At 38.5% G+C, this 15,168-nt stretch overlaps 1 protein-coding gene across 1 annotated transcript in view; it reads left to right on the top strand.

The window, feature by feature from the left end:
- MMP16 (matrix metallopeptidase 16) overlaps positions 1 to 14,117 on the top strand; it is a 313,058-nt gene extending 298,941 nt beyond the window's left edge. Inside the window, exon 9 of the mRNA XM_063643386.1 lies at positions 13,960 to 14,117. Coding sequence (XP_063499456.1) covers positions 13,960 to 14,101 — 142 coding nt within the window. The 3' untranslated portion in view covers positions 14,102 to 14,117. The remainder of the gene's footprint in view (positions 1 to 13,959) is intronic.
- The last annotated feature ends 1,051 nt before the right edge of the window (positions 14,118 to 15,168 follow it).

Below are 15,168 nucleotides of genomic sequence, written 5' to 3'. Positions count from 1 at the left end.
TGATTCAGGCATTGTATTAGTCTGTTCTCACCCTGCTAATAAGGACATACCCCAAACTGGGTAATTTATATAGGAAAGACATTTAATTGACTCACAGTTCAGCATGGCTGAGGAAGCCTCAGGAAACCTACAATCATGGCAGAAGGGGAAGCAAACAAGTCCTTCACATGGCAGCAGCAAGGAGAAGTGCTAAGCAAAAGGGGGAAAAGCCCCTTATAAAATCCTCAGATCTTGTGAGAACTCACTCACTATCACAAAAACAACATGAGGGTAACCACTCCTACGATCCAATTACCTCCCACCGGGTCCCTCCCACCACATGTGGGGATTAGGGGAACTACAATTCAAGATGATATTTGGGCAGGGATACAGCCAAACCTTATCAGGCACTTACTGAAAACTAGGGACTTTCTATGAATTTCTTAACTTTTGCAGCCACTGTTCTGAGAAAGCTAGAAACAAAACCCTCATTTGATGCAGTATGCTGCCACATTCCAATGTCTACTAATTCATAGCCTCATTAGATCTCTTACATAAACCCTAAAGGTTAGTATTGGGAAAGAATAGAACCTACTAATTAAAATGAAGGGATATTGGAGAACTTATAGGATTCACATGACTTCCCAATTCACAGCCCACTGTGAGTTTAAATATCTCATTTTCCTAACCTGATGAGGTGGTTCCTGCCTTGTTGAAAGACTATAGCAACTTCTACAATAGAGTTAACCCTGCAAAGACAAGTTAATAAAATCTTTGCCTTGTTCTTAACACATTTTAATGTCTCCAGATATAAAGCTAGAGTCATATTCCAACAGACCCTGAGAAGAAAGTAATTGTGATGTCAAGCATTGAGGAAACAGCTTATATACCAAAAAACTACAAAATTTATGCCACCCAGGTTCTGCTACATATGGGAAAGTATTCTGAAGGTGCTAGACCAAGAAGGCAGAAACACATATTTTTAATTGGCAAAATTTACCAGTGTGAGTTTAACTACTACATATTCTGCAACAAATGAGCTAGATCAAACAGCACAGAATATGGTAAACCTGGAATCATTATTCATTCAAATAATTGAAGATGAGATGCCCAAAATTCCTTGATTAAGAAGAAATCCAAAGACTAAATGAGATGGCAGTGTTAGAATTCTGTATCCACATGTAGCTCACTCACATACACCTAGTCATATTCCATCATTCTCTATGATGAGGAGAAGAGCAGCATCCACTTTGAAAAAGTATTTTAAAAATTGCTGTCTACTAAATAGTGGTGCTAATGAGAGAAACTACTTTAAAAACAGCTTACTCTCTCAATGAGGACAATAGATCCCAAGAATGGAAAGGCCCAAGTAGCAGTAGCTGTCATTGGCCACCAGGAGCAAGAGCAGTTTGGTTATGTTAGTGGATCTTTGGAGGTAGCTATTTAATCATTAAAGCCCCTGAGACAAAAATAGAAGATAGCCCATAAATTCCTATCTGAATTGTACAACTGATTAAAAAAAAATTAGGCCTTATAATCTAATTGAACAGAGGCCTGACTCAAGTCACCTGTTTGGATAGCCAGAGTTCTTTCCCGGTTCTCAGACCTGAATCAGTCCATAGACTCAGCATCTGTTGAAATTTGAAGAAAAACAATGCACCTAGTTACCCTTGAGGAAGAAATTTTTAATGTTATCACAATTTTCTGTGACCATTTCACGATGTAATTATGTTCTAAAATAAGGTAAATATGCAGACTTTTCAGGAATAGTTTGACAATGACTTTGCTCTAACTCTCATTCTTAGAATCCTAAATAGCAAATTTGGTCTTATGGAGAGAGGTTTTGATTCAAGATAGTCCCACTTGGATTCCAACATACACTATGATTATTTCCCTAGTGAATTTTGAAAATTACATTTAGCATCTGTTAGAACCTCTATCTCAGAGACCTACGTGAAGAGTGTTTACAATAAGCAGGACCAAATAGAAGCTCCAAGTGCTCCCTCTCAATAACAAAATTAATACTGCACCTCTGGAGTAAACGCAGAAAAATTGCCTAGCACCATCATCAAAGATTTGAAAACTTCAATAATTGTGATTGGTATCACACCAACATTTAACTCTCCTCTTTAGCCAGTAGAAAATGTGAATGGGATTTGGAAAATGATGGTAGATTATCATAATGATAACAGATGGTAATTTAAACTGCCACAGCTATTCCAGAGGTGGATCTCTTTACTGAAATAATTTGTACAGTCTCTATCACTGAATGTGTAGCTACTGATCTGGCAGATGACTTCTTAATGTATTCCAGTAAGTACGGACTATCAAATTCAGTTATCTCACTTAGCAAGGATAGCAGTACACCTTTACCACATTGGCACCATGTTATGTCAAATATATGTTACAATTTAGTTTGAAGGTAAATTAATCTTTTTTTTTTTTTTTTTTTTTTTTTTTCAGACAGAGTTTTGCTCTTGTCTCCCAGTCTGGAGTGCAGTGGTGTGATCTTGGCTCACTGCAACCTCTGCCTCTCAGATTCAAGCAATTCTCCTGCCTCAGCCTCCCGAGTAGCTGGGATTACAGGCACCCACCACCACAACCACCTATTTTTTTTTTTTTTTTTTTTTTTTTTGTAGAAACGGGGTTTCACCATGTTGGCCAGGCTGGTTTCAAACTCCTGACCTCAGGTGATCCACCTGACTCAGCCTCCCAAAGTGCTGAGATTGCAGGTGTGAGCCACTCCGCCTGGCCAAATTAACCATTCTTACTCTTACATAGAATTCATATTTAAAAACTGCACTGATGACAGCATGCCGATAGAAGCTAGATATGGTGAGCTAAGAGATACTGATGCATGCATGCCAAAAAATGGGAAATTAATGTTGTGAGAAAGTATGCTATATTCAAGGAAATGTCTATGTGTCTAATTGTTTAGAATGTGTTAGAATATTTCCTCTAAATTTACAAATAAGTTGCTGCACTTCGCAGACACCACCATCAAAAGAGATGCACATGTAATACTTTGTGATGTGTTTCTTCAATCCATTTACTCAATAATCCAAGACTGCTAGATTTCCTGAAGACTCAAAGAAAGAGATGTTTGTCCACAGTATCAACAATTTTCTATCTTGCTGTCATAACCCAGTGTATCTACTTAAACTGTATTTGGCAGATTCAACCAGCAGAAATCTGTAATACACAAAGTCTTCACAGTTCTGAAAAAAAAATGTACAAAAATGTACTTTTCAGCAAGTAACTGTTCTCAATTGAAAAATGATGGTTAACTTGCTACTGTGTCCTGTAAGGTACTGAACCACAGACCATAAAGATACTCACACTTTTGATTAATTGAATATCTGCTCTACCATGCCATAAAGTCAAGCATGCCAGTAGGAATCGATCAAGTGGAAGTGGTATATACCACATGAGGTCCAAGCAGGCCCTGAATGTACAAGTTGCATGAAGAAGCGGTACACATTCCCGATTCACCTTTACCTGCTGCCAGGTCACACTTCCCTTCAGCTGCAAGAGTAACTGAGGAAGAAATTTTCCAACCTGTTTTATGGATTACTTGAGAGACTGTCACCAGCTGAAGAGGACTGTTGCAGTGAAATAGTCCAACTAAGAGGTGGCTCTGAAAGACAGTGAGGAAAAGAAATTCTTCAAATGATAAATCTTGACTTTGCCTGGAGAGAGATGGTCTGAAGTAAGTGTCTGCACTGATACATAGATGGTGGATAATTGGCCAGATGATCTGGGAGTTGAAAGGGACACGACTGGAATCAAAGTAACCAATTTGCCAGTGGACATTCTTCATTGTCTCAGTTTTTAGAAATGGTGTAGTCTCTTTTCACAGCAATGCTTTCTCATAACTGAAATCAATATCTACTAAACTTATGGCATTGCTCATGGTTTGAACTTTCTGACTATAAAATATCATGATACTTTAGATGTAAGAACTTTTTTTTTTAAATATACAAGAGGTGTAACATTGTCAGCTGGCTTGCTAGTAGATATCCTAGTATTTGAACTTGCAGCAAAGCTACCAAAGTGTTCTAACTAATGATAGCACTTTTTACTGAGAGGGACGGTGTGGCATAGTGGATAGATCTGAATAGAATTCCAGTGCATCACTAACTAAATTTTGGGACCAGGCAAGTCATCTCCCTGACCTTCTTGTTTCCCATGTATAAAAATAATTATTTTACAAATCCGTTTCTTTTCCAGGATTCTACAGATGATTGCAGTGAGGGAATTGTTAAAATGACAAAGTTTTATTTTTTTTTAAAGTGTGTGTAGTAATGAAGCTCTTAGTACATTGCCCAAAATAAGGTGTTAACGTGGCCATTCCTTTTTGGACTATTTTTGGGTCAAAGAGTTTCATCTCTTGGATTATGTATTTTAGATATTGATTTCATGACATGCTTTCTTAGAAACAGTACTGCAATGTTTCTTAAAGATGGACTGTATGTGGCCACACGGATTCCTGAGTTCTACACTCAACCTGATGAATTTAACAAACATGTCAAATATTTTTTATGGTTGGCCCAGGTGTGGAAACACAAACACTTACGATAGCCTGCTAATTGTTTCCTGAGGATATTCTTTGCTCAGCCAACAAAAGTGATAACTTTGCTGGAAGCAGAAGTCATGTGACACAGTCCTTTTATTTCCCATAATGCATAGCTAACATTTGGGTACGAATAGATAGTGTGGGTATATATAATTGTTAGAGTGTCTTTAAATTAAAATGAACAAGGATTGCAGAATGAAATGCTGACCCAGAGTATATTTTCTTTAAAATAAGACTTTTTATAGATTTGACAGCTGGAAATATTCCAGTTTGAAGTCGTTTGTGGCTGTGAATTATTCAGTATACTGACAGTGATATTTGATTTGAAACTCATTCATTCCTTCACTAGTCACGAGGCGAAACACCTCCTAAAGAGCATATTTAATTGCCCAGATGTTTGTGTGAAATTACTGCCATTAATCACAGTATTGATTATGCTTCTCCTGTTTTCCGGCAGTCTTCTATTTTTAAACAGTCCCCTGAAGTGACATAAGGAGGCATCCTTGTTATCCGTGACTTTCTAGTTTGCAGTGTAATTGATAGATGAAAAATTCATTGTGCACCATTTAAAGCTGCTGCTTGTGTTGAAAAGGTAGTTATTTTTGTCACTTCCTGTTTGCTACAAGGCCTGTTCTGTGCTGCAGATCCAACAACTGGGCCACTTTTTCTCCAGTCAGCATCTCCCTGCATACAGAACTGGCCTTAGGCAAAATTATCTAAGCTATGCTTTCAGGCTGTCTCCCATCTCGCTGACCAACACACCTCCTCACCCTGCCCCTACTTCCTGCCTTTCGTCCTGTAAGCTCCTGAACTGTGTTCAGTTTCCAAGACCTCAGCTATCCACTAGCTTAGCTTACGATGCACAAGACTTTTGTCTCTTAGAAGTGTCTGCATTTTGATAAGAACTTTGAAAATCAATACTCATTGCATCTCAAAACTAAAACACATTAATGGAATAAAAAAATTTTTAAATCACTTTTTAAAAACTCTGGTACTTATTAAGAGCTTTCTATTCTTTAGGCCAAATAAATTATTTTTATTTTTGTGTAGGAGAGGTTTAGTGTGATATCTGGGCATAAGTTTTTTATCCTGTAAAATGAAAATTATTGAACTACATTATTCAAAGTCACTTTCAGCTACAGAATTACAAGGTCTTAAGCAGGCAGATTGCTTCCTCATAGGTCACATGGAACACGGCCTATGCAGTCTATAAGAGGGCACTGACCAGCTTGTCTGTAACCTGCGCAGCAGAATCTTGACAGCATTTGACATTTGAATCTCTACAAAGGACTTCATAATGACAAAAAAAATAAAAATTAGTTGAGAGTGAGCAAAGCCCTTTCTGCAAGAAAGCACGTAGTGTTAATGAAAAGTTAACATAAGCAATTATTCAAATACACAAACCAAACACACACTTAAAACCAAAACAAAAAGACACCAGATTAGAAATAATTTTTAGTTTATCCTCATATTAACTTAAAAATCTCTTCTCTCTAAGGAGTTGGTGAAACTCAAAATAAGATTTGTTAGTTGTGCCCCACCCCCAACATTTGTAGGACATAGGCCAAAAGTACAAAAAAAGGCCAATATACCAAATCTGTAAATATTAAAAATAATGGCAAAAACTGCATTTATTTTTGCACCAACCTAATATTAAACATTATCAATCAAGCCCAGATAACATGTCTTGTCTTATTCTACCTTGAAAAATTTACCTTCCTAACAACTTGGAAATTAGGATTGAATTTATAATTCTCAGACTTCTGTCCTTGACTTCTCAGAGTTCCACCCCAGACTGGAGTAGCACCAACACATGAAACCAGGCCTGTGACTGCCCCATGTCTCCTTCTACCCCAGATCAATCCTGCACCTCAAGGAGTCAAATTTCCAAGCTCCCTCTGCCAGATACCCACAGACATCTCTTGGCTACCCCTTTAGGCATCCCAATGACCCAGCAATTCACTCACAAAACTATAGACCTATGCAAGCTCTGGACACAGGTGCAGAGTTACTTGAGCAGAGAATTCCGGAGCCCCAGCTACTCTGGGCATGCATGTGTGTCATCTTCAGGTGGGCACGTAGGCTCAGTCCTGGGAAACTCACACCTTATGAAGAGAAGTACGGCCAGAAGAACTCAAAAGGCAGGGGCTGAGGGCAGAGATCCTATTGTCCAGGTCTAGGAGTAGAACTGGATATGGCTAAAGAAGTGTTCTGTTCTATAACTATTTGAATACTTGTACACTTTCATTGTTATGTTTCTATGTTGTCCACTTGCCCATTTTTTGGTTCTTCTCCTTCTGTAAAAGTTTATAGTGCCATCATAAATACTCTGCATATTTATAACTATTTCTTTTTCTACCTTCTATGTTTTAGTTCTATGGAATGCTTGATGCACAGAATCCTAATCTTTGCAAAATACCTACCACAAATAAGATATCAGAATAATTGTTATCTCTTTTGCTCACTGTAGTAGTGGGAAGAGTTTACATAGAGTGCTCTAGCTTTAGAATGGGAAGAGAACAATTTCTGTGCTGTCTGTTAACTAAATTTCTCTACGCAGAAATCACTGGCCTTTACGTTTTGTGTCTCACAATCAGATGTTCTTCCTCCCTTCTTTCTCTCTGGGGTTTTTCAAATTTAACAACTTCAAGGATATTTATGTGAATTACATTTGACCACTGAACAACATGGGGGTTAGGGGCACTGACCTCCTGTGCAGTTGAAGATCTACATCTAACTTTTCACTCCCCAAAACTTAACCACTACGAGCTTACGATTGACTGGTAGCCTTACCAATTACATAAACAGTTTAACACAGTCAGAGAAAAGAAAATGTTGGGCCAGGCGCAGTGGCTCATACCTGTAATCCCAGCACTTTGGGAGGCCGAGGCAGGTGCATTACCTGAGGTCAGGAGTTCACGACCAGCCTGGCCAACATGGTGAAACCCCATCTCTACCAAAAATACAAAAAATTAGCCGAGTGTTGGTGGCAGGTGCCTGTAATCCCAGCTACTTGGGAGGCTGAGGCAGAAGAATCGCTTGAACCCAAAAGGCAGAGATTGCCCTGAACCGAGATCACACCATTGCACTCCAGCCTGGGCAACAAGAGCGAAATTCTGTCTCAAAAAGAAAGAAAAAGAAAAAAGAAAAGAAAGAAAAGAAAAGGAGGCCGGGCATGGTGGCTCACGCCTGTAATCCCAGCACTTTGGGAGGCTGAGGCGGGCAGATCACGAGGTCAGGAGATCAAGACCATCCCGGCTAACACGGTGAAACCCCATCTCTACTAAAAATACAAAAAAATTAGCCAGGCGCGGTGGCGGGTGCCTGTAGTCCCACCTACTCGGGAGGCTGAAGCAAGAGAATGGTGTGAACCTGGGAGGCGGAGCTTGCAGTGAGCCGAGATAGCACCACTGCAGTCCAGCCTGGGCGAAGGAGTGAGACTCCGTCAAAAAAGAAAAAAAAAAAAAAAAAGAAAAGGACAGAAAAGAAAATGGCGTTAAGAAAATAACATTAAGTGGGCCTGGCGCGGTGGCTCACGCTTGTAATCCCAGCACTTTGGGAGGCCGAGGCAGCAGATCACGAGGTCAGGAGATCGAGACCACAGTGAAACCCTGTCTCTACTAAAAATACAAAAAATTAGCCGGGCGTGGTGGCGGGTGCCTGTAGTCCCAGCTACTCGGAGAGGCTGAGGCAGGAGAATGGCGTGAACCTGGGAGGCGGAGCTTGCAGTGAGCCGAGATTGCGCCACTGCACTCCAGCCTGGGCGACAGAGCGAGACTCCGTCTCAAAAAAAAAAAAAAAAAAAAAAGAAAATAACATTAAGTGGAACTGGATCACCCTAAAAGTCTTCATCTCTGTCACCCTCACTCGAAGCAGGTTGAAAAGGAAGGTTGAGGTTGGTCTTGCTGTATATTAGGGTGGCAGAGACAGAAGAAAATCCATGCAAAAGTGGACCTGCAGAGTTCTTACCTGTGTGTTTAAAGGTCAACTGTACATTTACAAGTTAAACACTACTCTGAATCCCACTGTTAATGAAGTAATTTTTCAGGGCTCTATCTGCTCAATTATATCTGCTTAGTACAGAAATACATCTTTTTAATGAAAAATAATGAATGAATTGCACAGAGGAGTAAAATATTTTCCATATCTATTTGAAGAAAAATGAAACTAATCTCTAACTTTTATCCGCAGTCAGAAATAGCTTATTTTAAAAATTAAATTTCTCAAAAATAGTTTTAAAATATCAATCAGAGTGAAAAAACAGATAAATTAGTATTAAAAATGGGTTGTTTATTTTTTAGGCTTTTAATTACAAATAAAACAGGAGGTATTTTGGCTTATATTGGCACAGTGCCATTATAAGTGGTATTATAATTATGTGTTGACACTTCAATCCTATGAACTTTGCTAAAAATAAAGATTGTCTATACTTTTCTAAACTGTCGATTTCTTCCTTTGGCAATCTTCCTTACTCAATTTCAGCTTGAACTTCTTGTACTCATAGTCTTTATCGCCCCAGATTTCTGGAAGGCTTGATAGTGTTGGACTCAAATATACACTTGTAACAGACTCCTAAGCAAATAAGGCTAATGGTTATAAAAGGCTTCTAAAATCTGGATGTAAATACTGAGTTGTGTTGATAATTTGCATGATTAGGGGAACACTGGGGAGGATTCCAGACATCTTAGAGCGCTTCTGAAGTCCTAAAAATAATTTGCATGTTTTGGAATGAAACTATGATGAATATTCTGTGCTCATTTTTGAGTCTCATGACGTTCTCAGGATTTAAAAAAAAAAAAAAAAACAGAAACGTGCAAATACTGCTTCATTCAGTTAGTCCAGTGAAAGTTGGTTGAAGCAGGTGTGAAAAAGAAATTCCAGTGTGTTGTAGATGGAATGAACATAGGAGAAATAATGTGACGTGTATTTATTTTAATTACATAGTTCACATTTTAGATGGAATGAATATAGGATAAATAATGCGATGTGTATTTATTTTAATTACATAGTTCACATTTTAGAGGAGAGCACATTTGGTCTATAGAAAGTCGGAAGAAGTCATCTAATTAATGTATAGGTAAAGGATGCTCTGTAATATCACCTCAGAGTTGCTGGAAGTAGACTCAAGAGCAAACTCAATTCCGAACCTACTAACTGTGACACTCATCAAGGTCAAGAAATGAATAAAAAATGATATTAAAAGACTTTTTTTTTTAAGACCTCGAAAATAACGTGAACTATAGTTCTTTGTCAGATATGAGCATATAAAGTAAACTTTGTCTCAATTATCTCTTTATCTTCAGAAAGAATGAATCGTGATGTGGGGCATTAGAGTAGGGTAACTGATATTCAGGAGAGTGGAGTGAAGGGTGTATCTGTATAATGGATGGGGCTTGGGCAGTAATTTTATTCTAAGTGGTTTTGAATCTGGACTATTAGAGTCACAGAAATCTAAGATCAAGTTCAAGCTCTTTCACTGAATATGCTGGCAATTTTGGACAGAATAGACTGTGCCATGATGGGGTTACATTAAAGTTATCAGTATGAGTTAATGGTTTTTAATACTTATTTACCGATAGATGAATATGCAAATACATTTGGATAGGGTATATATACATGTATATATACATACATATCTTCTAGCTCTGTTGACTGACAGGACCTTTGATCAATGACCTACTAGTAGCAATGAGCAAAATTATAGTACTCAAATTTTGGTATCTAAATACCATTATTTACTAAAACGAACCACAGTTCCTTGGGGAGAAGGCCGATTCTAGTACTGAAGCAGTGAAAGTACAAAAAGAACCTAGAACATCCTGTTGAATCAGAAAGTAAAGAAGTGCTCCAAGAGGGATGGGGTAATGTCAGAAAGGCAAAAGAGTTATCTTGAAGGAGCTCTGAGTGGTCAAATCTGAAACAATTTAAGTAGAAAAAAAGAGAGATAATAATGGATTATAATACATCATCTAAAGGAAAAATTCATGGTTTCCTAGTGATGTAAATATATACATAAATATTTAAATGGAATAGAAGAGAACATTCTTATAGCGGGGTGCTAGCCAATAAATATAGAAGCATATATGAGTTAGAAAATCATCAGTGGGGCCAGGCACAGTGACTCATGCCTGTAAGTAATCCCAGCACTTTGGGAGTCCGAGGTGGGCAGATCACAAGGTCAGGAGTTCAAGACCAGCGTGGCCAATATGGTGAAACTCCATCTCTACTAAAAATACAAAAATTAGCCAGGCGTGGTGGCGGGCACGTGTAGCTCAGCTACTCAGGAGGCTGAGGCAGGAGAATCTCTGGAACCTGGGAGGTGGAGGTTGAAATGAGGCGAGATCACACCACAGCATTCCAGCCTGGGCAACAGAGCAAGACTCTGTTTCAGAAAAAAGAAAGGAAAAAAAAAAGAAATCATCAATGGATTAAAAAAACAGAGGATTAAAGTTTGATGAGGTACATGATATTTATATGGCCTCATGTTATCTTCTTTACAAATTGCATATTGATCACAAAGGGGAAATAGTAGTTACTGAGTGGAGAAACCTGATGGATACCACAATAACAAAGTGATAACATTAAATCTACCAATATTGGAAAAATAGTGCATGTCTTTTGATAGGCACCAAGGATAAAATATATCATGGTTTTCCTGTCAAACATAACCTAAACCTAATGATGAGCAAACACCAGACAGGAACTCTTCTACAAAATAATTGGTCTGTACCCTTTAATAGTTTCAGGGTCAACAAAAACAAAGGCTAAGGAATTCTTTCCAATTAAAGGAGACTACACAGACATGATAACTAATTGAAGTATCTGATTGTGAACTAAGAAAGTAATAGCTAGAAAGTGTTTTATTAAGACAGTTGACAAAATTTGAATATGAGCTATAAATTTCAAAAACATTTTACTTCAGTGTTAAATTTCCTAATTTTGATAATTTGTCAAAGAAAATATGTAAGAGAATATACTTTTACTTAAGAAATACACAATGAAGTATTTAAGAGTAAAGGGTTGGCCAGGCATGGTAGCTCACACCTGTAATCCCAGCACTTTGGGAGGCCAAGGCAGGCAGATCACCCAAGGTCAGGAGTTCGAGACCAGCCTGGCCAACATGGTGAAACCCTGTCTCTACTAAAAATACAAAAAATTAGCCAGGCGTGTTGGCCGGCGCAGGTAATCCCAGCTACTTGGGAGGCTGAGGCAGGAGAATCACTTGAACCTGGAAGGCAGAGGTTGCAGTGAGCTGAGATTGTGCCATTGCACCCCAGCCTGGGTGACAGTGTGAGACTCCATCTCAAAAAAAAAAAAAAAGTAAAAGATCATGATGAGAGCAGCAGGAGGCAGCCAAATGCCTAGGCAGATAGGGGCGGGTCCCCAGTGAAACTCCACCTCCAAGCCAAAGACAGTTTAAAGCCTGAAAGACAAGCTACAAGTTAAATCCTCAGACCGGATTGAGAACTTGTCTTCCTGTTTGGCCTACTTTCCTCTGATTGATCCCCACCTTTCACCCATTTTACACATACTTACCCTTTCCTAATTGGTTTTCTACTGTTGTGCCCACCTTTGAGTGGTGTATTCACTTTAACCATTTTTGCATACTGACAAACCAATCAACACACACTCCCCATTCTGAGTCCAAAAAAGGCCCCAGACCCAGCCACGTGGGGGACTTCAGGTAGGGTGATCATCCCGTGTCCCCTCTCCACTATAACCTGTTTCATTACTCAATAAAATTATTCTCCTCACCCTTCAATGGTCAGCACATCCTCATTCTTCTTGGGCACAGGAGAAGAATTCAGGAACCAGTGCACAAGCTAGACTTGGCAAGCTGATTGGGCAGGGCACATCCTGTGGCAGATAGCATGCCCTGAGCAAGGCCTTCCACATCACCAGCCAGAGGTCCCCAACTGGTAAGGAGACTAAGAAAAATCCTGCATTAATGATGTTTCCACCTAACTGTCAAATGGTTCAGAGAGAGAGAAAAAAAGAAATCCAGAGAATTAATAAAGCAAATTGGACAAAATGTAAGCAACTTTTGAATCTTGATTAAGGCTATATAGGAGTTCCTTATATTATTCTTGAAATGTTTCTGTAAATCTGGAATTATATTAAAATGTAAAGAGAAGAAAAGAAGGAAGGATGGAGGAAAGTTGGCCGCAGCCTTGAAATTGAATGAATTCCTTTTGTCTTGGTGGTTTGTAATGCCTAGAGTGAACGGATAAGGGATGCATGGGTGGGACTTTCACATCACAACCATCTGAATTTACCCAAGAGAAGCTGGCTGTCATATTTAGTGGTTTTCTGCTGCTCTCCTATTCTTGACTTCTGGCCCTGAAAATATAATAAAATAATAAAATACAGATTACTTCTTGGGTCACCAAGCAAATGCTAAATTGTCCTGAGGTGATTGGCATATTCTTACTATTTTCTACTCTCTTTATTGATTGGAGTGTATTTCTTTGCTGTAAAATAATGTCTCTGTATGTTTCAAGAACAGCATAAAGACAGACTCCAGAGCTAAAACGGCTATAAAATATCTCCAACCACTGCTAATTTAGCAACTGCCAATTTTCAGACTTGCTGTATGACGTGTTAGTTGAAACAATAACTATTAATTTAAGAAGGAAAATTTCCTTTCACTGTTGAGAAAATTAAGTGGTGATCCTTCAAACATTATAAGATGAAAAGGATGTAATGGAACAAAACTCCCAATGGCCTTTGAAAGTCTAAATTGGAAAATGCATTCTCAATGCAATTTTAATTAAAGCAATTGAATTTAAGCAGTTGAGATAAACAAGAAATTGGAAGCCTTAAACCTTAATTTATCACTTTGATGGGGTAGATTATGGAAATTGTATTTTAAATATAGGTCTCTGTTGGTTTGAGCTACAAGAACTCCATCAGACAGTACGCTGCAAGGCACACTCCTGGTCTTTCATTTAATTGTCTTCTTGCCTAGTTGATTAAATAAAGATTAGCATTTATTATCTTCACAGCATTTTACAAGCTTCACCAAATGAAGCTAAACAGCCTTTCTATGAGGTGGGCAAGCCCATTGTTTTACTCTCATTTATAGATATATAAATCAGAGAAGACTCAAGGTCTCAAGTATTATAGTAAAAAGGAAAAGTAGAAAGTCGCACATCTTAACCTTAGCTAGGTTTTTGAATCATGTCTAATATGTTCAATCTATTGTTCACAAAAACTTCAGATCATTTCACAGTTGTTGGGCTTATATGATACTTTTGACGAAATTAAACCTTGTTAGATTTCTCTCTTTTCAACAGCTCATAGAAGGAAGGGATTCTTTTGTAGTAACCACTTAGTTTCCTATCGCTACCATAACAAGTTACCAAAAAGAGTGGCTTAAAAAACACAAATTTATTATCTTACAGTTCTGGAAGTCAGAATCCTAAAACCAAGGTATCAGGAACGTCTCCTTCTGAAGGCTGTAAGGCAGAACCTGTTTGCTACGGTTTGAATGTGTCCCCTCCAAAATTCAGGTGTTGCTTATGTGACAGTACAGCTGACCCTTGAACAACATGGATTTGAACTGTGCAGATGTACTTATACACAGATTTTCTTCTGCTACTGCCACCCCTGAAACAGCCAGACAAACCTCTCCTCTACTTCCACCTCTTCATCAGATTACTCAACATGAAGACAAGGAGGATGAAGACCTTTATGATAATCCACTTCCACTGAATGAATAGTAAATACATTTTTCCCTTCCTAATGATTGATTTTCTTAATAAATTGTTCTTTTCTTTAGCCTTCCTTATTATAAGAATATAGCACACAATTCATATAACGTACAAAATATATGTTAATCTATTTATGTTATCCAGTCAATAGTAGGCTATTTGTAGTAAAGTTTTAGGGGAGTCAAAAGTTATACCTAGATTTTTGACTGTGCAGGGGGGGTTAGTGCCTCTAAGCTTTGTGGTGTTCAAAGGTCAATTGTATTAAGATGCAGGGCTTTTAGGAGGCGATTAATTGGATTAAGGTCTTTTTAAAAGGGGGTTACACAGAGTTCAGCTAGTTTTGCTGTCTTCCGATCTTCTACTCGTGAGGACACAAGGTTAGTCCTCGCTTGTCCTTTTCCTTTCTGCCATATGAGGATACAGCAAGAAGATCCTCACCCAATGCCAGTGCCTGATCTTGGACTTCTCAGTCTCTAGAACTGTGAACACATACATTTCTATTCTTCCTATATTACCCAGTCTCAAGTATCCTGTTATAGCAGCACAAATGCACTGAGATACTGTTTCCCTGCTTTTGCCAGCTTCTAAAGGCAACCTTCATTCTTTGGCTCAGGGCCCCTTCCTGTCTTTAAAGCCAGCAGCCTAACATGGTCACATCTCTTTTACTGACTCTAGCCTTACTGACTGCCTCTTATAAAAACCCTACTGATTATTATCTGGTACACTGGATAATTCAGAATAATCTCCTCTATCTCAAGATCATTACCTTGATCAACTCTGAAAATTCTCTTTTGCTGTAAAAGGTAAACTAATCACAAGTCCATGGATTAGAGTGTAGATGTCTTTGGGTAGACATTATTCAGCCCACCACACTTCTCAAAACTTATGTAGGGAGGAAGA

This window comes from Symphalangus syndactylus, chromosome 7, assembly GCF_028878055.3.
Source record: "Symphalangus syndactylus isolate Jambi chromosome 7, NHGRI_mSymSyn1-v2.1_pri, whole genome shotgun sequence".
NCBI lineage: Eukaryota > Metazoa > Chordata > Mammalia > Primates > Hylobatidae > Symphalangus > Symphalangus syndactylus.
Note: the sequence above shows the minus strand (reverse complement) of the source record. Positions and strands in the feature narration are given on the sequence as shown.